A 24,959-nucleotide genomic window follows, 5' to 3' on the forward strand; every position below is an offset into this window, starting at 1 on the left:
GTTAAGTTTGAGAGTCATTCATGATTACAGCTTTCTAATAATTGTTCAATGTTACATTTTAATAGTATTTACAAATATCTGGATTAGACTTGTCAGTTTCTGTTTAAAAAGCAAAGCTGTTCACTTAGTGATTCAACGAAAGTTTGAGCCAATAGGGTTTAAGCCAATAACTGTATGCTGGGATCTAAACAAACCTCAAGACAAACATCCACCACATCAACATAAACTAAAGTTTGACATGACCGTATTTTAATAAGACAATATATAAATATAACACACACATGTATGTAACAATTGGAAGGTAAGCAGATATGGATTGATTGGGCAGGTTAAACAAAAGGACTACTGCATCCACTATAATCTTTCTTGATTTTGGAATGTTGTCAGTGCGAGAACCTTTAAAAAATAATGCTATATGTAACAATGGTAGGATGTTTTCCCCCAAACCCATTGGTTGAAATGAAAGACTCATTGTTTTGGCCCTATAGACTCAAACACAGAACTTTACTGAGCAGACAGTAAAGATCCTTTTGGCTGTTGATCTTTGGCCAGTCCACAAAGTTAAGTATAATTATTGACATGAGTATCAGTGTCCAAAATCAACCACAGGGAGGGTTGTCCATAGAGACTATCACAGGGGGGACGTCCGGTTCCTAACACCAGGGTTTCGCTGAGGACGGAGGCTCAGAAAGGAGATAGGCTCGGCACTTTTATGTTGATGTCTCCGATGTTGATGTTACGTGGTATTTCTGGAAGGTTCATGTTCTTCACCGCGGAAACGGCACGAGCTGGTGCTGCAGACAGTCCACCCTGAAGCAAACAAACAAACAAACAAAAAAAAGGAAAAAAAACCCACACTGTTGACTTCCTTTTTTTTTTTTTTTTTAACTAAAAGGCATAAGATGACAATAACAACAACAACATGCTTAGTAATATCAAAGCTAACACAAAGCATCATGGTAGCATGTGTGTGTATGACATGAAAGCTTGTTGGAACTCAATGTAAATATCACAAGCTGGCTAAATGACTGTGTTGATCACATCCTGAAGACCACATGCACAAAACTAGTTGGTTTAATTTGGTTTATCATAGAAAACTTCAATGGCATTACTTTATTAACAGTTTCCATTTCACAGCCAGCCAGCGCATTTTGATACAGCCTGCTGTTATCAGTAGAGCCTGACCGATATAGGATTTTCAAGACCGACACCAATTTTGATATCTGAGGATTTAAAATTACGGTAATGACATATTGGCCAACGTTTGACACAAACAAAGATTCTCCCTCTTGTTATCTGTAGTTATTTAAGAGTCCTCACCAAGATAACATGACATAATGCGGTTTAAAAATAAACTTCTTTTATTGTCATAAATAGCACTTTGAACAAAAGTACAACAAAATATATTAAAGTTTTGATAAATGACGCAGTAAACTGATACAGTGACCCAGAATATACGCTGCTGCTGAGTATATCTAATAAGCCTACTACATGGCTGTCTGCAACGAGGACCTGCGACTTTGGGATTTCACACTACATTTTGAAAGAGAAGCTAGATAACTTTTGTTTGGCTACCAAGCCATGTCAGATACTTGTTCAGCTCACGTTTAGTTACGTATCCCCTCTGGATTAATCATTTTAGATGCACCGACTGTAACTACAGACATGCAAGTTGCAGATATATTTACCATTGCTTCATTTAGGCAGAATCAGTTAGACACTATAGTTTAAGTGCTCATTAATGTTAGCGGTCTTCCACTGATAAACATGGCTTTAGCTAGCTTTGTGGGTAACCTAATTTAGCAATGGACAGTGTTATAATCTGCTGTCAGTAATGTCGCCAGAGAATTTTTAGACGTGACGAGGGAGCAATGATAGGACTGTTGTTAGTTTACTCGACAGAACTGCTACACTGTTTCATAAATAAACCTACAATCAAATTTGTCAACAGCTTAGGCTACAACCCTCAACTACCCTAAGGGTAAACGTAATTTTGATGTTTGACTGACTGTATCGGGTTTCATGTTACTGCAGCAAAACCAGGCATGGCTGACATGAATATTATAACATGGTTGAAGGATCGATCTGTAATACTCGCATAGAATACATTGGGAAGACTTGTTTAACGGCAATATTATAAATATGAGATGGCAACAAATAGCCTATCCCTATTGGATGCTGAAGTATGCTTGACTGTTATTGGTCCACATACATATAAGAACAAAGTTACATTGTTTAGTGAAATTTACCATTTTGTCACTAGTTTTATACAAGTGTTAACACTGCTCTTAAGAATAATGTTTCTTCATTACACGTCTGTCAGTTTTGAATCACATAGACGCTGGATTGGTTATGTTTAATTTTGATGCTGCCTGTGACATGTATGCACCTGTCACTTAACGGTTTAAAAAGATATATAGTTGGAACGAGGGGGTCAGGGAGAGGTGCATGGAGCAGAAGTTTTTCTGACCGTAGTGTATTTTGATAGTGATCACAGTATTTTAGATGTGAATAGAAATCATTGTAGATATAGTTCGAAATAAAAAAGTTTGTTTATTTTTGCACCGATTTTGTCAGTCTAATGGACACATGGTCAAAAAATACACACAAGTCAGAAACCTACACAGCCCAAGGATTTGAAAAATTACGTTACAGCACATGCAGATAGAGTTTGTCAGTGCAGTCTCAGGGTGTGTGAAGTAGAAAGAAAGTCAACATGTTTGCCTCCAGAAAACACAATAGCCTAAATACTTTGAGTTGTAGCATGTCATTGTCTGGGGTTAATCTAGGTACATATTGTATGAAACAAGACAACATCTCTCCTTCTCTTTTTAAATTGTCATTTATCAGCAGTTATAAACGTTGATACCGATTCATCTGCAATTTGATCACATCAGCCAATAATATCTGCACACCAATTTACTGGTCGGGTGCTAGTTATCAGACTTAAATCGTAACACATTCCCCCTCTTTTTTCACAACTGTACGATCTTTTACCTAATTCTTTTGGAAACAGTCCTAAACTGACCTTGAACAGGAAATATATACACTGACAGCTTTTTTTTGTTTGTTTGTTCGTTTTTTTTACCGGCACCTGCCCCAACATTACATCCCTGGATATCTGGGCTGATATTTATCTCAGTGATAGACAGAAAACAGCATACTGTGACTCTGGAACGGTATCACAAACAATTAGAGCAAAAAAAAAAACCAACAACAATGGGTCATTGATAGTTCAGACAGATGTTTTTCCCATGCATGGCTCTACAGGATTCTACAGCATTTCATCAGTGCTCAGAAAATCATTCATCTTAAGGGCAGTATCAGCTGTTATCTAAAGCCACTCTGAGTAACACATTTGCAGCAAAGCATCATATCTTAATCTGTAAAGTGATATAACACACCACCGATACAGTTAAGTAAGCTTAGAGTTGAATGGGTCTTATCTGAGCTTAGCTAAGACAGTAACAACTGGAGAACGCCTTTTTCCTTTCTATCTTTAACAAATAATTAACCATTGTAGCTGGTTAGTAACACAGCTACAACAAGGATTAAAAACATTGGAGGCACTACAGATAAGAGCTCTTAAATGACAATGTTCAGACACTGTACTGCGATTACTTTCCACTTTTAAACTATGAATGGTTTTTAGTTGTTGTTTTTGTTCATGCAAAAGCTTCTTTCATCAGCTTTTTTTGTAAATGTCATCATTAATTTCTATTTTTTAAGGACATGTAGAACCCAATAATGTAATTTCCCGATAATGTAATAACTCCCAATAATGTAATAAAAATCTCCACTAAATTCCATCAAAAATATAATAAAACCTGATAATGCAATAACCTCCTAAAAATATAATCAAACGTCTTATTATTAAGTTCCTCAGAATGCTGCAGAAAGTTCCACTGAATTGAATAGGCCATCCCAACCTTTGGAGGTCTGATACTCTTGATAATAACCGCTGAAGAAAATTAATGACCCCTGCCATGGGCAACGGGTTTTGTGCTTCTGATTCAAATCTTTTATATCATTCCGCAAGTAGTCTGATCACTTATCGTAACGGAAATTCATGGTAATTTGTATCTGACAATTGTGGCCCTTATTACAGTATCAATTTTGTGACATCAATGGGACATCAACTTCCCCTAAGATGCGCCATTGATACTCTCAAATGGTACCATTAATGGAAACATTCAATGTAATATCAATAAACAGAATGCCTAGCCTATTAATCTGCAACAAGTTGACGAGTCTGCTAGGTAGCCTAGCATGTTGCTACACAACACCCACAACTTTAAAGTACTATTTGCTAGAAGGACTATTTTTCTCAGCAGAAGCCACGAAACAGCAATAAAATCATTAAAATGAAATGTTGTGTGAGGTTTCTTTTATCATTTTGCCAAGTAACCGTATAATGAGCAGGATAATGTATAGTCCGCTGGTCATTATCGAAAAATAAATCCCTTCAGGACGATACAAGACCCCTCCGCTTCCCACTCATCCAAATGACTTCGTCAGTCTCAGCTGACCTCAAGTTGCCAGCAAAATGGATGGCACAACACAGAGGAGCTACCTCGTCAGGACAGGACTCCACGGTCTACACCCACCTACAGGCTAGTGGCCACTCTTTCAAGGATGAGGATATGCACATCCTTATGGGGAGGAACGCTGGTTTGAACGGGGAGTCAAGAGGGCATTTGTGTGAAGAGGAAACGACCATCCCTGAACCAAGGAGGGGGTCTAAGGGTACATCTTTCGCCATCTTACAATGCTATGATTGCAGCTATTCCCCAATCCTCTGTGAATAGTATACATGAACATTGTAATTACTGGTCACAGCAATTTGCATATGAAACCGATCATCGGTTTCACTTACCCCTTTTCGACTGACATGGTGCCAGTGCCTAATCTAGAGCTGGTTCCCGTTTCCACTAAAAAAAAATACTGGTGCCAGAGCCAAAGAGCTGGCACCAGCACAGCTCAACAAAATTGCTGGTCTAAAAAGTTGGAACCACTGACATCAATGGCTATGCAAATGAGAACCATGCGAGAACCAATCAGTTCAGCAAGTAATTTGTTTGGTATATGACATTCTCTAGAGAGGTGGGAGTAACAAAAAAATGATATTTTTCTCCACAGAAACTACCCCAACTTTGAGAACCAGCCCGCATTTTGGTTCTCAATCTGTCGAAAAGCAGGCCGCTTCTTAAAAGGCACCAAGTCAGAACTGGCTCCACACCGGCACCGGCACTGGCACCAGCACCAGCACTGCCCTACTGTTATAAATGGTTCTGGTTTCGATTGTTATGCAACTGTAGCCTACTGTTTATTAGGTTGGGGATACTTGGTCCACATACTGATGACTGATGAAGCCACTCGGATGAGTGATGAGACGTTTCTCCCACTAAAACTTTGTGTCCAGATGAACTGATTCAACTCTCTGGGAATTAACAGGAGGTTATTACACTATTGAGTTAACCTTATTTTTCAACAACCCAATAATGTAATAATTTCCCAATAGTGTAATAACTTGGCCAATGTTATAGTAAAATGCTACCAATAATGTGTTAATGTTCTTTGAATTTTCAAATAGGCAATGCTATAATCATGTGTAATAATGTAATGGTACTAATCATGTGTAATACTATAATGGTTTTTCATTTTTTATTTGTGAATATTACACAGTGCTGCACTGCCATTGGTCTATGGTAGATGAAAGGTGAGCTGAAGAGCCAAATAAATCAGTCATTTTAATCTACTCCTGTATCTCTGTATGATAGTACATGTCTTACTATACATCCTTATTCTGTGTAGAGTATTATGTCCAGGGCCATATACCAGTACCAAAAACTCAATTAGTTACACCACCACCTTCAGTTTCAGTTTGTTTTTCTGCTTATTGGCTGATGAATTATACTACCTTGTAGCCTATATATTAATGGGTCTGTGTATTAAAACATGTATTCAGAAAAAAAGAAAAGAAAAAAAAACAGCACATTATTGGGAAGTAATTACATTATCAGGTTTTACTACATTTTTGATGGAGTTAAGTGGAGATTTTTATTACATTATTGGGAGTTATTACATTATTAGGAAGGTATTACATTATTGGGTTCTACAGGACATCGTCTGGATTTTAAAATGAGTAATCAAACAAAAGTAAAAATTTTTTTGAGGGAAATTGTCCAATCCTTGAGCCACTTTTTGCAGTGGAAGAGATAGAGCGACCAAAAGAATGACTCTGATGAAAATGTTCATGTATCTGCAATACAGGGTGGGTGTTGTTTCCTTGGCTGTACTCAGCAGTGAGAGTTTTGTCTCAACGCAGGAATATGGTATGGTTATGCATTACCATGTTATGCTAAAAACACTGGCTCTAAATTTATGACACGTATAAAATCTGCTTAGATTCTTGTGGCACCTGACACAAAATGTTTATTTAATTTGTAACTGTTAATATAATCTCACAGCACCGCCAGATTTGTGAAAGACTCACCTCAGATTTTTCCATTCTGTTCTGGAGTTCCACTTGAGCTACAATCTCATTCATGTTGGTCTCCAGCACCATTCCTCCCATTACAACCTCCTGCAGTATGTAATGGACCTGGAACAAACAAACAAACACTCATCCAACAGCTCATTGTTTCAACAGCAATTTATCAGTCAGATAAATTGGAATGCTCCAGTGTTACCTCGACACGAAAGTCTGAAAATAAGAAGCAAGATCCAAAGCAAAATGAGCAGGTGTTAAGAGGTTTATGGGTGTTCAGGACACCTAATTTTCACAAAAAGTAAACATTAAAAAGTTTTTTTGATGAGTTCCTGGGCTTCACCAAACAGGTTATGGTATGTCAGAGACAAAAACACAAACTCAGGGACACAACATTAAAATCTGACCTGTACAGCACAACAGTTAACACAGAGAATCATGGGAAAAACAACATTGTTCCAAGCCATTACCAGCATCATAAAAACTTAACATCATTAAATTATTAAAAAAGAATAGCAAAGGGTTCAAAGAACCTCCAGGGCACTGACATTTTTAACTCTAGTGTCCAAAGAAGGTCACGCAAAATGAGCAATGACCGTCGTGCTACATTTTTATGCTAGTGAAATTGCAAAATCGAGATTATACACCTCAATACAATCTCAGCTATCAAAACTACTCACACCGCTCAGTTATTCCTAATAAATCTAAAAGAAATAAATCAGCATTTACATGCTACTTTTTCATGTTTAGTCATTTAAAAGTTATTATTACTGTAGACTCTGAAGGCTAGCTGTTTCACACAGGTATAAAAACAAGGTAAGACCAAAGGGGACGATGCAAAGGCAACAAACACCTTCACACATTAAGAGATTATTACAAAAATAAATGTAAAATTTAACACCACCACTTCCTATTATCTCGTTAGAAAACAAGAAGTTGAAAGTCTCTGGTGGGTGTTAAACATGCCAACTTGACAGCATAAATGATTCTTGGCTCTTGACACAATGATATCAAAGTTTGGGAGCAAAAATGTCACAGTCAGCCATTCAAAATCTAGCAAACAAACCTGGGTGCTTGAGAGCAGAAACCTTTAAATCTAACATGAGATTTCCATCTCCATATCATTTAAAACCATTTTCAAATTTGTGGTATGATTGCTATTTAGAGCAGCAAACTGAAACTTCAGTTGAAAAGTGTGGTATAGTCAGATTAGGGTTTTTTTTTTTTGGCTACATATTACAGTGATGGTTTGACACAGAAAGAGGCTTTGTTATACTGAAGTTCATCTCATAACTTTGGTCAAATCTAATGCTGGGTGTATAATGTTTGAGGGAATATTTATAGCCACTGGAGCTGGAAAAAGTCAATGGGAACAGGAACTTAACAAAGCAGTATGCTTATTTATTCTTGGTAGGGTAACTCATGCTAAGTACTGAAAGAGACATGGAAAAAAAAAATCTGTTCTTCACAGGCAAACTTAAAACCTCTGTTTCATTTTGTATACTTTATTATATATTTTGAGATAAAAGTAAATAGTTTTTGTTGCAGTTATGCTTTCACACTGTGCTGCTGTCTTTGATGTCTGTCTTTTCTCTTTGCCTTCTTCAATAGCAAGTCAGTTTTAACTAAGCCTAGGTGTGTGTGTGTGTGTGTGTGTGTGTGTGTGTGTGTCCAAGTAGGCTAGTCTGTTAGGCTCAGTCTTTGATTTTTTTGAAGTTAGTGTCCACATTAGTGACAAAGTTAGTGGGGGTTAGTTGGATAAACAACTGTTTTAAAAATGATGACATATGCATATTATTTTACCCACCTTGTCCATATGAAAGATGAGGTCCAACTCACATACGTTTTCAAAACATTTATCAAGGGTTTCTACAAAGACCTGTTACAAACAAAATACAGATAAATAGATAAAACTGATGAACTGTGTTTCAAAATAACATTGCAAACAAAATATTTGTCAGACATCTCTCTTGTGAGTTAGATAGGGAAGGTAAAACAAAGCATCATATGAAACAAATCAACACGAAATTGACAGAGAAGAGGGGTTTTGCTTTCAGGTTTAAAATTTCTGTAAAATAAAAACAAAATTACACCTGTTTAGTCTGGAAAATGTCAAGACTCTTGCTGTCTTAATAAACTATGCACAGACAGCAATTTGAGACTCTTATACTAAAACATGTACATGAGTGACTGAGATGACAAAAAATGTATGGTTAAACATTATGTTTAAATAAATTAACATTCATTAGTGTTTTCATTGCAAACACTACTCATTTGCAAGAGGGTAACGCCATCTTGTGGTCAGCAAAGACATGCTGGGATACCCTTACCTGTATAAGGTCTAAAATGCCAAGCTCACTCTCTGACGAGTCCACACAGAACACAAAGTAAAGTGTAGCATAGTGCCTGTATATCAGCTTGTAGTCTGAGCCACCAATCAAGCTAGAAAACAAGTTAAACACACCAGTCAAAAAGTAACAGTGGCAGAAACAACCAACAAACGAGTCTGTCGTATCTGCTTGTACGCTAAAGAAACGAATGGGATACAATCACATGTCTCGTTTAATATTAAAAAAAAAAAAAGAAAAACAATTAAATGTATTGTTTCCAACGTTACAATGGTACCTTCCGCCCTCCAGGAAATTGCAAACGTTGTCGTCTCTCTTGGACACGAGGTGAAACGTTTCTCTAATGATTTGTTGCTGCATGTCCTCTGCCTAAAGGAGAAGTGAGACGACATCTTACGATTTTTACCCTGGGCTACAAGCACACAGTAAATTTGTGAATTATAGGTTTCAGCATGCATACTCAGTTTATCCTAAACAACCGAAAAACATGTCACAGAAAGGATCCGGCCTCAGAATCGAGCATTCAGTGCGCCAACAAGCCTGTTAACTAGTTAACACACACCGTATTTACTTAGGCCTGTTTCGTTCACGTCACGTGATATTACTCTAATTCAGCACTCGGTTCGACACTCACAAAAAGAAAAAAGGTTAAAGTTATCCATATTGTAATTAATTTTGGAAAAAATCATTTAAGCCTTCAACAGGAATTTCAACAGACGATGACGCACAGTTCGCTAAACAACAAACTATTGCTGTCCATGGCTGTGTAGCTTCGTTCTTCTAAGGCCCACTACAGTTATCACTTTAGCGAATCTTCAATGTTTCTCCGTACAAATCATTGCTACATATTGTAAATTTCAGAATAGAAATTCGCTTCCGTTGCAACAAGCCCCTAGTTAAATTCACAGTGTTGTGTTCAAATCCTTACGATCAAGAAAAATCTACAGACATCAGCTAGCCTACTTGCTAAATAGCTAACTATGAGATATGATGTACTTTAGTATCTCGAGAATTGACAATCACTACACACAGCATTCCCTTACAAAGTACTGGTAGAATCTGATGAGTCGGGGTTTCCCATGATTATTGAAAATCAAAATAGCCTTGATCATATTTGTCCTGTGGTTATAAGATCCTTACAGTCTCCTAAATTTGGCGAGCTAGCTACTTATATTTGCACAACACAGTCCAATGACAGGAGGCACAATATACATCCGGAACACAAAGATACGTCTGTCACATTAAAAGTCCGTCACGTTAATCCAAGAGTAACATTTAGAGCAGTGGTTCTCAGCTCCAGTCTTGAGGGCCCACTGCTGCACGTCTATGTTTTAACACTCCTGAGCTCAGGACTGACACATCTGATTTCACTGATCAATTAATCATCAAGCCCTTGATTAGCTCAATTAACTGTGATAATGAAGAGTTAAAACAAAGACGTGCAGGACAGGAGGCCCTCAGAGCTGGAGTTGAGAACCACTGATTTAGAGGCCCTAAATTTCGTATGATCACTGGGATCCGTTACATGTGATTTCAGTGTTTCTGTTCATTTCCTCTGTTTGACTGTGTTTCTATGTTCTTTACAGAGACAGAATTTCTAGTGGGTTCATGCATTTTTTAATCAAATATGACAGTCTTATCGGCTAGTCTTAATGTAACAGTTATAACTAATACGCGGTTCACTTCTTGGACAACCTAAGTGAAGGACTTTTGGTTTAAACGTCACCTGGAAGTGAACAGACATACTAGGGAAGTGGCGTCAACCTCCGCTGTGGCAACATCAAACAGTTAGGAAACCGCTGTACACCTCAACAATAATGTAATAACGTGAACGTGGAACCTTGTAGGAAACTTCGAAAACCCTGGACATCTAGATACAAAACTAACTAGCTAACAGCTTTTGTTTTACAAGCGTGGTTTTGGTAATACGAGGATACTCTAAGCCTATAGTGGATTTTCCAGTCTTATTATCTTTCTTGGTAAGTTCACAGATTTTCGTCGGGACGTTTTCAAAAGTGATAGCAAATACTAGATGTGATTTTATGCATACCAGTTAACTGAAAATTGGGCGCAGTTATGACATCGTTGCAAGTAGATTTTATTAGATGAGATCCTAACCCGTCAGAATCATTAGTTGTATTTTTCACTGACGCATAAATTAAGTACAGTTAAAGTTACTACACTTAAGTAGCAAAGTTAAAAGCAAATGTCATACACAATTTTTCAACAAATGACTTTGCAAGACTGAAAATGTCTGGCAGCGTATTATCAGTTTGTGGCCTCAGATTGGATTCCAGTAATGCGCTCTTTCCACGCGTGTTAGGAAGCTTATTGAACTTTCCATTTGATGTATTATTCAGTAGGCTGTATTGAAATGTTTACAACCGCGACGTTACGTCGTTGGGGGAGCTAAGTGGCATCCTTATAGTGTGGCCGTTACACATACCGGAAAAATTATTTTCTGCCATCAAACATCAGTGAATAGTACATTTCGCTGTAGTGGTACATAGCAGCCAAGGTAAAGGTTGTTAAGATGCGGTCTCAGGGGGTTGAGCTACAGAAACACTCACAGGATATCCTGCATTGTTGTGGCGTGTGCTACAGCAATGTTTGCGCTAAAGGCATATCAGTAAACTCCCAGTCCTAAAAGTCCATAGGGCGTGTCAAGGTATCAGTGCCTACGTGAAACGTGTATCCTTTTTTTTGTTTGTTTTGTACATTTTGTTACTTCCTCCAACTTAATAGCACTGACTGATTTAGGTCAAATTCTAATTTTTAATTAGTTTATAGCAAGGGATGTAACACGTAGGCCTTACAGGGTTGCTTATATTGTGTTTCATTTGGCAAGCTCTACCTGTTAATTCTTCTCCAACTACTTCCTCAATTCAGAAACCTCTCAGATTCCGCTGTGAATAGTGTTTTGTATCAGTGGAGTCGTAAAAGGCTTTGCTTTGTGTTTAAGCATAATAAACTGGTGCTTTCTGATTAAGTGCTGTCAGATACTAACCCATGTAAAATTAAAGCATATGTCAGTGATGTCATAAATATGTTGTCCCTACATTTTAAAAATCTGTTTGGTTGGTTTGTTAATTCAAATTCACTAGCGTGTCATTAACCCAGAGGCCATGGCTACTCTGACACATCAGTTTTCTACCGTTTCCCTGCCTTGTAGTTCTCAGGATTGACACTAAGTGGAGCCATTGAGTCACTCTTGGAGCAGAGGGTACCTGTCTTGGGTTCAGTACCTTAAGGAATAACTTAAATTTGTAGCTCTGCAGCTGCAGCTACATTTTTAAAACAAGAAACATTTATTTGCTTTATTTTTCAAGTATAATCGTTACCTAATGTGTGATTGTTATACAAAAAGTTCTTGGCTCTATTTACTCCTTTATGTTCAGCAATTTAATAAAAGAACATAACTGAATGTAACACAGGGGAAACTAGAAGGTGCATTTAATGAGATGTAGCAGTTGAGACTTTCTCTCATTGTTTGTTCCTCAGATGCTGCGGATGTGATGGTGCTGCCTCCTCCTGTCTCATTGTGACTGCAGTCCAGCTCCTGCTTTCCTCTAGGGTTCCTCTCATCATGAACATCCAAAATCTCCTGGCCCAACTGTCCATCCTGTGGGCCCTCGTGTTACCATGTCTGGCACACCCAGTGTCATCGCAGGCCATCCAAGACCTTCAGGACTGTGCTATGTGTAAGTCTGAATAACCCTGGCCATTAATAATGAAGCGGAGGTACTATGTATATGTATACACACACACACACATATATATATGTGTGTGTATGTATGTATATATTTGTCTGTGTGTATTGGCAACTTCTGAAATCTGTTATCTGTTTAGGTCTTTCCATTTTTCTATGCAAAAACTACACTACTACATAAGGAACAACTGACAAAATACTCTTGGGAATAATGATATAGCTTACCTGTTTTATAACCTCATTATGATGTCACCACTCATTAGTGTTTACCTCTCAGTTTGTTAAAGCACCTTTGCAGCAAAAAACATTTAGTATGTGCTTTTAACAACAGTTTGGAAAACAGAAAACTGTCCAAACCTACTCTTCGTACCATGGAGGACACTTTGATGAACATGAGGCTGAGTAGTGCATAAGTATAGCTAGTATTTATTAAGTATTAATAAATAGCTGTTCTAGATTAACAAAATCTTTTGTAGTATTTTTTTTTCAATAATTGAGACGTAACAGAGAAAATCAAACCCTGCTCAGAAAATTACAAAAAAAAAAAAAAGAAAAAAAGGCAAGGTGTCCCCAAACTTTTGGCAGTCACTGTATATTTATATATACAGTTTCATGCTTTTATGAAGTATTTTTATGGGCAGTCATACAGGCATCATTTTTATGGATGGATTTTTGAATAGGTTCGTATTTAGTTTCTTTGTAACAGTGTCTGTAAATTTACAGACGGTTGTGAACTCTGGAATTAACCTGTTTTCATGGGTTGGGATGCTGCGATGCTGTATCTGTAGGTTGATAGATCCACAGAGAGGGTGGTTATTGGCAGTCTTTTGGGGATTCTATTTTTTATTAGGCCTTTTAAATACCTCAGTTTGTTGGACATTTTAATATGTAGGGGCTATACTCCTCAGTTATCTAAAGGTATACCAGGGGATAGTAACGCATACCATGTTTAGTTCATTTTCAAACAAATTAATTCCACACATCTTTTGACTTTTCTTCTGATCATAGGAAGGTCTTGCTTAAAACCTTTTTAATAGGGTTTTTTTTTTAACTAGGTCATTTTTTTGTATTTCTCTAACCTTGGCTTGCTTCTGCAAGAATGATTTCAAGATCAAAACCAATTTTTTTTTTCAAAAAAGGATGAAAAATAACCAGATAGCTAGCAATCTCTTGATAAAACAGGAGAACGTGGAGCCTGCAGAATATCATATTTTTTCAAAACTAAAGCCATATGTGTGTGTGTGTGTGTGTGTTTTTTTTTGTTTTTTTTTTTAAATCACATCTTTGACTTGACGGACATGTATTCCTCAAAGGGGGCCATGTGTTTCAGATTTAAGATGAAAGGAATGTTTGGGCCTGGCTGTGTTACTCAGGAGTCTGGCACTGTGCTGGTGAGCTGTATCTCTCTCTCTCTCTCTCTCTCTCTCTCTCTCTCCCCAGTCTCTGTCAAGACATGCTTTCCTTTTATTTCTTTTCTTCTTTCTTTTTTTTTTTTTTTTGTTTAATGAAATCACACAGTGATGCCTTTTCGCCACACACGCTGTTGCAGACTGAATTACCTGAACATCTCTCAGTACACACACAGATAGCAGATACGACCCAAAGGCACTTTTCCTACTCCTAGTTTTCACAGGAGGAGCATTTGGGCCCCGTGTTCTCCGTGGTAGATGCTTGCTCCAACCCCACCCCAAAAACACGCACACTTGCATAAACACACTCTCAGTCTCGCTCTTTCTCACACACACGCGCGCATGCATCAGGTATAGTTTTTCGATATGGCTCTTTGGTTTTGCTCAGATGACAGTATAGGATGGGAAAGGAAAGTAAATTTGGAATTGCAGTCTGTCTGGAAGGATACAGTTTTGGTTGTGTGGAAAAAGAGATACATAATCATTCAACATTTCAGCACTTAATTGAGTGGGTTTTTGACACTTTTGAAACTCCTCACCAAACAACAGCGGTGATCTGTGGTTATCTTAGAGGAAAGGGACCTAGTATTCTGCCATTTTAAACTGTTTCCCTTCCTTCTTCCCTCCGTTCCTCACTTTTCTCCTGGACCATTTAGAACAGCTGGAGAATCGTTCTGAAGAGGGAAAAAAAACACAGAACATCTGCTCATCCAATTAGTTTACCACTATGGAACTATGATTAACCACGATTTCCTTTTTACAGTTTGGAGCTTCCTTGTTTAATCACCTGAATTTGTTAAATATGGTGTGATTAAATTCCTTTGCCGTAAAGAAAAGCAAGAGGATTTGTTAAAGTGGCATCACCTACAGAGCCCCCTGGTTAGAGCCTTTTTTTTAAATAATTTGTTTTGTTTTGTTCTCCCTCTAACCCCCACCTGTTTTCCCCATCAGCCCGGATGCTGGGAAAGTGTGAGTGTGTGTGTGTGTGTGTGTGGGCGCGTGTGTGTGAGTGTGTGCTTGAGAGAGAGTGTGCGTGTGAGTCTGTGCAAGAGAGAGAGTGTATGTGTGTGTGTGAGAGTGTGAGTGTGTCAGAGAGAGAGAGAGGGAAAGGTTGTGGAGGAGTCTGAGGTGTGCTGTAACTAGCATGTGGTCTCAGGAATGGTTCAAAGCAGGAGCCATAAGCAGGGCCTGTTTTTCTCCCGCTGTTGCTTGAGGAAAGCGCAGATGAAGAAATACAGCCCAGTATTGAATAATGAGCATTCGGGGAGCTCCTGGGCCCCCGTGATGACAGCTAAAAATGAGGAGTAGCAGATCAGCTTTGTTTATTTTCTTAACTTTCTTTTTTTTTTTTTTTCTTTTGATTGCTGGATTGGTGGGAGATACTATAAAACATCTTACTGGAAACCCTTGGTGTGAACTTGCTTAAAATGCAGAAAGAACTTAGTCTGTCCACTGTGGTTTTACGGTTGCTTTCTTCGCGAAATGGTAGATTAATTGTTGATTTTACGTGTCTTTTGGGGAGTAAAATGGAATGTGTGAACAGAGCACCTTTTGAAAATAAAAAGGAAACCTGAAGAGTTGTGGTCCTAAAACAAATGGTTTCAGGCAGTACTGAATGCATGACTGCTATCTCTAAGCATGTTACTGTAGCAAAAACCCCTATTGTTCACTTAGCTTACTCCTCTTATTAATGTCATTGGAATGTACTCAGCTTACAGTAATACTTTATAAGATACCACCAATTTACCAAATACATTTGAAAGAAAAGAGAAGGTACATTTTCATTTGCTCTTCACATGCATAAGGTATTCAGAAGGTACAAAAAAGAAAGGAAAAAAAAAAAGATTGATGGTTCACAAAACCTCACTCTCCCTTTTGTGCTAGACTTGCTCTTTGTGGTGTGCTCTTTAGGTGCTGCCAACAAAAACTGTGATGAAGTTCTCTCTCCCTCCGAAAAATTCATCTGTATCCTCAAACACTGCCACGGTAATGCTTCCTGTAAAAACATCTCTCTTGATGAGCTTTCAAGAACGAAACGAGGTACGTGGAACTCTATTAATAATGGTTTCACAACTAAAACAAAACCTGCACTACTCAATGTACTCAAGGCTTCTTCTTTTTCAATCCTCAGAGTTGGATAGTGCTGAGAAACCACCAAGTACCACCAAGAGTCTTCTGACAAGCAGCTTGGCTGCTATAGTGGCAAGCCAGACATCACATGTTACAGCTACAGTGGATGTTGGAAACCATAGCACTTTGCATCCCACCACAGCGGTGCCAGCAGCTACTGTGTACCAGACAACTGCTGAACCGTTAGATTCAAAAGTGACAGTGAAGAAAACCGTAACCACAGCGACTACAAAAATGCAAAATAAAACCACCGTACCAATAACCAAAACATCAACAACGACCATACCAACCACTGCTGCCAAGGAAAATACATCCACCACACCAGCAAAGACCGTACCAGCCACTACTCTCAAGCAAAATACACGCACCATACCGACAACCGCCATACCGACAACCGCCATACTGACAACCACCCCAACCACCATACCGACAACCGCCATACCAACAACCATCCCAGCCATAACCAGTAGAACAACAGCATCAACAGCCCAGACAGCACCACCAAACTCTTCCATAACAACATCACCTAAATTACCTACTACCGCCTCTAGCATGTCCTCAGTTCCCAAGACAATGCCAACAACAGCACCAACCGTGCAGAAGACCTCCAAATCTCCAGATGAAGGGAACAGCTCAGTGACTGGGGGCACCTTGCCGGGGGACCACGGCAAGACCAACAAAACCTCAATAGATGCTGCTGCAGGCCCTCTGACCAGTCGTCTGATTGACACCAGCACCCTGTTGGCACTGCTGTTGTTTGGCCTCCTCTTCTTTGTGGTCACTGTGGTTCTTTTTGTCACACAAGCCTATGAGAGTTACAAGAAGAAGGACTACACACAGGTAGACTATCTCATCAACGGAATGTACTCCGATTCAGGAGTGTAACGGTTAGAATATGGTTTATATTTCAACATGGAAAATATTCCTCTCTCTCTTTTTTCTTTTTTTTCTCTCAAACGTGGCTGAGAGGCTGTAGGCCATAACAGTGATATACAGCCCCTTGTCTCTGCTTGGTTTAATATTTCTCAAGGTATTTACTCAGCTAACTACGAGTGAAGATCCTACAGGGGCATGGAGGCCTCTTTTGGACTGTACTGTCTTACAAGGATATGGGCCAAGTCTAGTCCACAAGTCAAGTCTTCTATGTGTGCACGTTCACGTGTGTACGTGCACTTGTCCTTTTGATGATGTGCATCTTTTTCTATGCAGATTAAGCTTCCACTTTGTACTTGGCACATGGGACTAAAGCCTTAGTATTAACTAAAACCTCCAGCATTTTTTTTTTTTGTACAAGGAATGTCATTTCATGGGATTTGTAGTGCAATATTTGTAAACACTCAGTTATGTCATTTGTGTTTCTCTTCTTTTCGTCTGCAGCTAATGATTAGGTTGCACTAATGGCCTTTTTCATTTGTTTTTTTTTTAATTTTTTATATTGATTTTTTGTTTGTTTGTTTTTAAGAGTTGTTCAGGAATGTTCAAGAAAAGACGATTACAGAATGAATGCCTTTAACTTTCGTTATCACCAGCTTTTCTTTTTCTCTTTTATTTTTAACCATTCCGCTTGTCGGGTTAAGAACGGATGCCAAAACAGTCACTGTGGCACTGAAGCACATTAATGTAAAGCCAAGGGAATTTTTCAGCCATTATGAACTTCTTTCTGGGATCAAGCATTTCATTATAAAATAATGAGCCTTTCTGTTCCCAGTGTTTTGAGGATGCAGGTGTGATAGCCTGCTATGTGCCAACCTAAGTCAGTGAGTCTTACTAATGCACTGTTAAACAGACAGGAAGAAAAAAAAAAAACCGAATAAATTGTACTTTGCTACAAAAACCATCAATAAAGAATGAACAGAATGTTATTTATTTATTTGTTTATTTTAACAATACAAGTCTCAACCAGATGTTCATTTATCTGTTATTCTAGTGTTATCTGTGATGGAGCATAATACCATTTGTAGAATGCACAGCAATCCATTCCTCCACCGTTCCTGAGGCATTAGTAAGTTGATGCATGTTAGTCTTCCCATGGGTAAAAAGTGCTTTATTTGAGGAATGTATCAATCAGCCATTGGTGTAAACAAGGTGGCATGCGTAAACAAACCACATCTGTGGTACAATAATTGCTCCCTGGAAATATGTGATGTGAAGCACTGTCTCTCAGTAAAGTTTTCAAGGATCTGGCTGTTTAATTGGCGAAGAGGAAAATAACGAGTCTGGAAGCGGAGGGAGGTAGTACCACACCTTTACGACACACACCAGGGAAAAAGCATTGTTTCCTGGGAAAAAAAACAACAACAACAAAAAAAACCCATTAAGCTAAACGTGTTTTCCATTAAAGTCACATTGTACGCCGCTTAAAGTCTGGCATGGTCGTTCACACCGTGGAGAAGTTTGAGGTTGTGAAACTTAGACCTGACCTCTTGACTATGAAAAGGTCTTTGCTTAAGCAACTGTTACGCCATACTTCATCCTGTTCCCCATACTGTGGTCCTCAAGGGGAGGTTCATAGCCCACAGAATTTCTCAATCATTTATTTATTTATTTTTCATTCATTTATTTTGGCATATAAATACACATTTCTCTACCTCATAGCGTTGTCAAAAAGTGGGATTTTAGGAGACTAACATAAATTTCAAATCCTGCTTCATTTGGCAGGACTCCTCGTGCCCAATAACGTTTCCAAGGCCAGACGTGTGTATTTATAGGCTATTCCTCATAGTGCTGTTTTCTCTGACGTATAATTAACTTATTTGGCAGAGCGCCTCTGATTGTACTGCTTGTTTAAAGGGGGGATCCAAAACGTACGTGAGAGCGGTACAGGAAAACGTAGCCTTTGAAGGATCCACGTGTAATATCGACAGCATATCTAGCAAGAGATCGCTACCGAGGGGTTTAGTGCTAAGCTGTTTTACATGATGTTGCTCTTAACTTTTTCTTTTAAACGACCCTGTTTCACACAGCATCTGTGATGCAGTGAGAAGTATCTCTCACATTTACAATGCTTAGTGCTCCCAAGTCCAATATTTAAAAAGTGATTAAGGCCAACAGATTTTTTTATTTGTGGACAGAGTCCGCTGGATCAAAGGAAATGCCTGGGGCTGTGCTGCACAGGTGACTGTAAAAAACAGGTTTCATTACAGCATATTTCTCTGGGCAGGGAATTACTGCCTGTCTTGCTCACACGCACTGTGTTCACCATATGCTTCTACTTTTACTCTGGATCTCAGGCCAGTTGGAGCACCTTAGCGTTCAACCCAAGCACTCACTTTCTCTCTCCGCCAGATCTTTGGCTTTAACCCCCTTTTGTTTATAGCACCTTCTGTCATATGAAAAGGGGCAAAATTCAGTTTTATCATTAGAATTATGTTTTTGTGGGATTTTGCTCATATAATCCATTTCACCACTCTGAAGCACTCATTTTTGGATGTGATTGGCTGTAAATGATACCTCTCCACCTCTCAAATGAGGGCAAAACCGGGAGAAATTTAGAAGTGGAAGTCAAAGGTGTCAAGTCATTTTCATAGAAGAGCAGTATTTTCACAGATTTTCAGGATAACTTTACAATTTCACAAGCCTTGATAGCTACAAGGCTTTGGCAACCAGCTAATGCAACTGTTAAACTGACAAATTCCTTAAGTCACTCAGTCAAGAGCAGATATTCAGCATCTTTGTACACCAGTCACCCAGGAGGACTTTGGATACATGGATACTCTGTAACTATGCAGTGACTTACTGTTCCCTTCACAACGGGGGTTTACTTCCAGCTGATGATTGGAGATGTCCCTTAAAATGCCTCAGCTCTAACACGGAGTAAATGTAGCAATTGGAGTTTGGGGCTGCTTTGTCTTTTTGGCTAACCGGTTTGAACTGGTATTTACCACAGCACCTTTGTTTGTAGTATACAGTCGTAAATCCGTGATATTTTTCATGACATTCTGCATTCTGGGCCATCTATGTCTGATTAACCTTTGGATACAACACCAATGCCCTCCTACAAATTCTACTGGAACCATTTAAGGATGATGCTAACTTCATGGAATTTAGACTTGTTTTGTTCACTCAGTCAAAGTCTGATATACTTACATAAAGTGATGAGTTCAGAAGAATGTGTATTTGTGGAAGTGTACTTATGAATGACAAATGTGTATTTGTGGTGGTGTATTTGTGAGTGACATTCTGCTAAGGGGGGCTTTTTTTGCCATAAAGGTGTTTGGATCCATTCCATGATCCTATCCGTACCGCTGCCCATCACAAATGATTTGGTGCAACCACATAGGTGTGTAGTACAAAACAGAATTCACACGTTAGCAAGCTAACTTTGGATTCAGCTCAGAGTTATTTGTGTTGCAAAAGTGGTTCATTTTTTAACTGGGTGTAACGTTGTGGTAAGTTATGCTCCACACCTAACCTCCTCCAGAGTAGATTAAGTTGAATATAGTTTCACCCGTAAATCCCAGCTCTTAACCAATCAAAGCTTCAGCAATGCCGTTGTTATCTTTTTCTTGAAAATCTCTCAGAACTCAACATCTGCATAACAACTTGCATATAGTAAATTTCTGATGCAGAAATACTGCATACTCAAGAGTGAGCAGTTAAGGGAGAAAACAAAATTTACACTCTTTGCAGAAGAAAATTATTATTCTGTAATATTACAGGGTTTAAAACATTTTAAAGAACAGAGAACTTCTTTGAAGCCTATTTGGAGCCTCCTATATCTTTAATTATATACCACGTGCACAGGTTGCACAACAAAGTATTTTCAATATTGCGCACTGCTGTTGTTTCACTGCCTTTTTAAGTGATTATCTATCTTTTTCCATGTTACATTTTTGAAGAGCATGATTTTCTAGCTGAGTTTTCAAAGATGTGGAAACGTGTTTGGGGCTAGACTGTCACATGAATGATATCAAGGTATTGTAGTTACATGAGATGTTTGTGGTTTGACTATCTTATAGAATTGCATGAGAGCTGATGGTAAATACATTTCATATGTTCCACTTTTGTGCCAGTTTTGTATTCAATGAATGGATAGACACTTCAAATGGTCTTCCAAAAAAGTTCATGAAGGAATATGTTAGCAATATAAATATTGTAACAATCTGTAAAACTTGACTCTGACAAATGCCCAGTCTCCTCTGGCTGCCACATACACAACATATTGAATGCAGAAACCTGTAATGTGCCTGTAACAAGAACAGAATGCTGAGTGATGTCACAGCTGTCCACCTCAAACAGCAGGAGAGAGGTCTAGAGTCTAAAGACCCGTAGACTAAGGCTGAAGACTGATGCTTTATTTGTTTCCAGAAGACCAAGTAAGTGAGGTAAAAGGCTGACACTCCTAAAGATGGATTAGAACAGATTAAGATGTGCTTAGAAATTAATTCCATCCTTAATTTAATGTCTATGATGTAGTTTTTTGCATGTCTATCTATCTATCTATCTGTCTCTCTATCCATATATATACTATATATATAGTGAGTGACAGAAAGAGGGAGAGAGTGAGTGAGTGACAGAGAGAAAGAGAGAGAAAGAGAGAGAGAGAGAGAGAGAGAGAGAGAGAGAGAGAGAGAGATGACGACGGAATCTCTCACTGAACAGAGACTGATCTAGTCTCTGTATTCTAAACATGATTGCCTGTAAATTCTAATGTATCATTTCAATTTGTCTGCATTTTTTAGAAGTGAATGTGACAGAAATTTTGGGCAGTTATTATTAAAGCTAGTACTCAGCAAACACCTTTTAAAAGACATAACACCTCCCAAACTGGAAGCTGCTGTCAACTAAGGGTCTTTCTTTTCATACTTTTTTGGATATTTTCTCGCTCCTCTTTGCTGAGATCTTCCAGCTTGGAAAAATTCTCAGGTTTCCATGCAGACACTGCATGTTTGCGATCCAACCACAGACACAGTATTTATTGTGCTACTGTTTGCCATACAACCCCAGGGCACAATAGATCACGCCATGTACTTAATATTGGTGTGTGTCTGTGTTTGTGTGTGTGTATGTGTATGTGTATGTGTATGTGTGTAGGGCGGGGGGGGGTGTTCTTTTCTTCACATGTTTTTTTCTCCACACTTATTTGCTGTGGCTGTGGCTCAACAGTTACATTTTCACCTCATTGGTCCAAAGCCTTTTGTCCTAAAAAGCTTCGCATTTATTAAGATTTCCGTTCACATAATGTCGACAGTCACGTTTTCGTTGAGGCTGCAGAAACCGCTTCTCTCTGACGACTCACATCACTGTTGGGTGAGGACTGCTGTGTTGTAAAATTGTGAGTTCCATCCCAGTGTCAGGCAGACATTTCTGCAGCTCTTTTGCAGTGACCTACAGGTTCAGTTTTCCAGACCTGAACAGATACGGGGCAAGCTTATCAAACATTTTTCTTTTTCTCCCAGATTTCACTTTGACTTGTACTCTTCCATTTAACTTTTATATCTAGACAGCACCTCTGAGAGTCAACTATAGGCCTTTTTATGAAACTAAATCTTTAAAATATTCTATGAAGCTTTAAAAACTACAAACAAATGGTAATTAAGAATTGGAATTTCTAGAGGGATGTCATATTTCATGCTGTACCATGTAATGACCGTGTGCCCTTCTGTGAGAGATTTGCTTTGACCAGTGTTGCTGAAATTTAAGCTCACAAATGACTAAAGAACTCCCTTAAATTTTGTACATTCAGAAAAAGAAATCAGAGGAAGAACCTTGTCTCCTTTATTCATAAGCACAATGTCTTGATCGTAAACACTAAGCTATAAGTATTTTTGCAATCGATGTGGAGTTACAATCTTTGAAATATGAGCTAAAAACTGTTAGGAATCGCCATGGTGATCACATAGCTTTGCCTCCTTGGAAGAGGGGACTCACTGAGAAAAACACGATAGGGATGAGGTCTTATTTTTTTTTTCTGGTTGTTTGATGGCTAAAGCAGAGTATGATGTAAAATGGGCTGTGTGTTTTAGGATGACACAGGTTCAGACAAAGAACGCAGACACAGCTAAAGTCAAACAAAGTAGCAAATTCATGTGAATATGGTCCGCTTGAGTCTGACATGTTACGACATCACTGTGGTGAAGGGCTGTGTTTATGTAAAGGATCAAGAGAGGAACTGATACAGAAAGACACAACTTTTTTAGAGTTACATGAATATCTGATACTGTATCAATGAATGTCAATCGTCATTTGGGAAATGTATGTAAATAAAAATCTGATTTCAGGAGACATTTGACTTGCACTATTCCATAATGTGAATGGACAAAGGAAAGGCCATCTGAATACTGGTCAAACTGAGGCCAGAAATGACTAAGGACTGGGTCAGTCAAATACCACGCAAGAGCGTTTGTTACTGAGACATCTAAAAGCTAGTACAACAGGTAAATTGCACGTTAAGCAAAAGCCTGTAGAAAAAAAGGGGGTGAGTTCGAAAGAGACAAAAGGAAAGATTAACACTGAACTACTAAAGAACCAGACAATCTTGAGCTGTGAATGTGCATCAGGTGAATATGTCTTCAAAGCTGATGAAGGTATTGAGATAGAGAGAGTCAATACAAAAGCAATACCAGCGAGGACCTGTTTAAAAGAAGGTTTTCATAAGAGAGACATCCCTAAATGTTCTGGTAGGAAAATGTTTTATGTGTAAGTCATTCCACTGTGTGTGTGTGTTGACATGGAACTACGTATAGACACACAAAATATGTGATGCAGGGAAATGTTTGGGTGCTTTTTTTCCAAGAATGGACGTCATGCTTTCACTTGACATTTCTGCAGTTGGGAAACACTTGGTCAAGGGTAATCATATCGGACCAGTTCTGCAAAACTTGGGAGAAATGCTCTGACGCATTCTTTACAACATGATGAAAGACACAAGAGCCTTGTTGGAGAAAAAAATCAAGACAAAAATATATAAAAAAACTTTGTGGGTTTCTACCTTTCTCCTTATTCTTAAGAAAGGCTCTATGACTTAAGGCTTTGTGTGTCTTTAACACAGTTATGTAAAACCATCATACTGGAAAGACACCCATTACCTAAAGTGAGTATACAGTATAAAGTATACTACGAGCCATGTTGTATGCAAAGGTATTTGCCAAACTTTGACTGAGCAATCCAGTCTACACCTAAATTCAATACTCAGGATGATTCAAAATTGCTGTTTGTTACTGAACAAACCTTCTCATGAGGATCAGACTTTCCAAGTACTGGAATTATCACCTTGACCACAGATAAGACTTGGAACGTATTTGGCAGGGCCCAGTCAACATAGGATACACTCTCGCAATGGCTGAGGGCTACACTGCAGAGACTGTTGTCCTGAGACATTTCTTCAAGTATTGTATCAGCAGAGCTGATGGAGGCCCTTGTTTGTTTTGGATATCCCTGGGAAGTTGTTACTGTTAACAGAAAACCGTTAGTGGGTTGTGTATTTGAAACTTATTCAAGCGTCGTCATGCAATCCCAAAAGAAATTTTTAAGATTGAATGTTTTTACAAACACCTAAAGGCACTCCCTGTAAAAACAAAATGTGAAGGAAAGTGGTGGGAAGATGAGCTTCATAGTGAACTCATTACTGATCTACTCCACATTGGGCTTTGTGAGGTGAGACCCCAGTACTGCTTAAGCTGACAGAAGAGCAAAGTTGTCCAGTGTGGTGCCAAAGCAAGTGGAGAACAGAAAGTTAATGTTCTGAATCATAATTATAATCATTAATATCAGGAATAAATGAAAAAATATGCTGAGAAATAAAACAGGGCAAAGATTCTAAATCTGAAGAAGTGATACATTGTACAGATTGCAAATTTGAAAAGTTGGATGCCAGATTCAAAGACATATGATCTTGCTGCAAAAAAAATTTGAGAGAACTTCTTTGAATTGAT

At 38.5% G+C, this 24,959-nt stretch overlaps 2 protein-coding genes across 7 annotated transcripts; one reads left to right on the plus strand and one right to left on the minus strand.

The window, feature by feature from the left end:
• Positions 1-241: 241 nt before the first annotated feature.
• Positions 242-10,008, minus strand: ap3s2 (adaptor related protein complex 3 subunit sigma 2). 6 transcript variants are annotated; one of them, XM_030775034.1, is made up of 6 exons: positions 9,882-10,008; positions 9,116-9,207; positions 8,821-8,932; positions 8,298-8,369; positions 6,497-6,604; positions 242-810 (listed from the first exon to the last, which is right to left on the minus strand). In XM_030775034.1, exons 1-6 carry the CDS (start codon positions 9,948-9,950, stop codon positions 685-687), a joined length of 579 nt encoding a protein of 192 aa, XP_030630894.1. In that variant the 5' UTR covers positions 9,951-10,008; the 3' UTR covers positions 242-684. The 6 variants fall into 6 exon arrangements, with proteins under 6 accessions (XP_030630894.1, XP_030630887.1, XP_030630902.1 ...); XM_030775027.1 differs by having other exon boundaries at positions 242-864; XM_030775042.1 differs by lacking the exon at positions 8,298-8,369.
• A 632-nt stretch (positions 10,009-10,640) lies between these two features.
• On the plus strand, positions 10,641-17,933 carry c1h11orf24 (chromosome 1 C11orf24 homolog). Its single transcript, XM_030775190.1, has 4 exons — positions 10,641-10,817; positions 12,340-12,539; positions 15,868-15,996; positions 16,088-17,933. The coding sequence occupies exons 2-4, from the start codon at positions 12,425-12,427 to the stop codon at positions 16,969-16,971; spliced, it is 1,128 nt and encodes a 375-aa protein (XP_030631050.1). The 5' UTR covers positions 10,641-10,817; positions 12,340-12,424; the 3' UTR covers positions 16,972-17,933.
• The last annotated feature ends 7,026 nt before the right edge of the window (positions 17,934-24,959 follow it).

Source organism: Chanos chanos, chromosome 1 (assembly GCF_902362185.1).
Source record: "Chanos chanos chromosome 1, fChaCha1.1, whole genome shotgun sequence".
In the NCBI taxonomy this organism is placed as follows: Eukaryota; Metazoa; Chordata; class Actinopteri; order Gonorynchiformes; family Chanidae; genus Chanos; species Chanos chanos.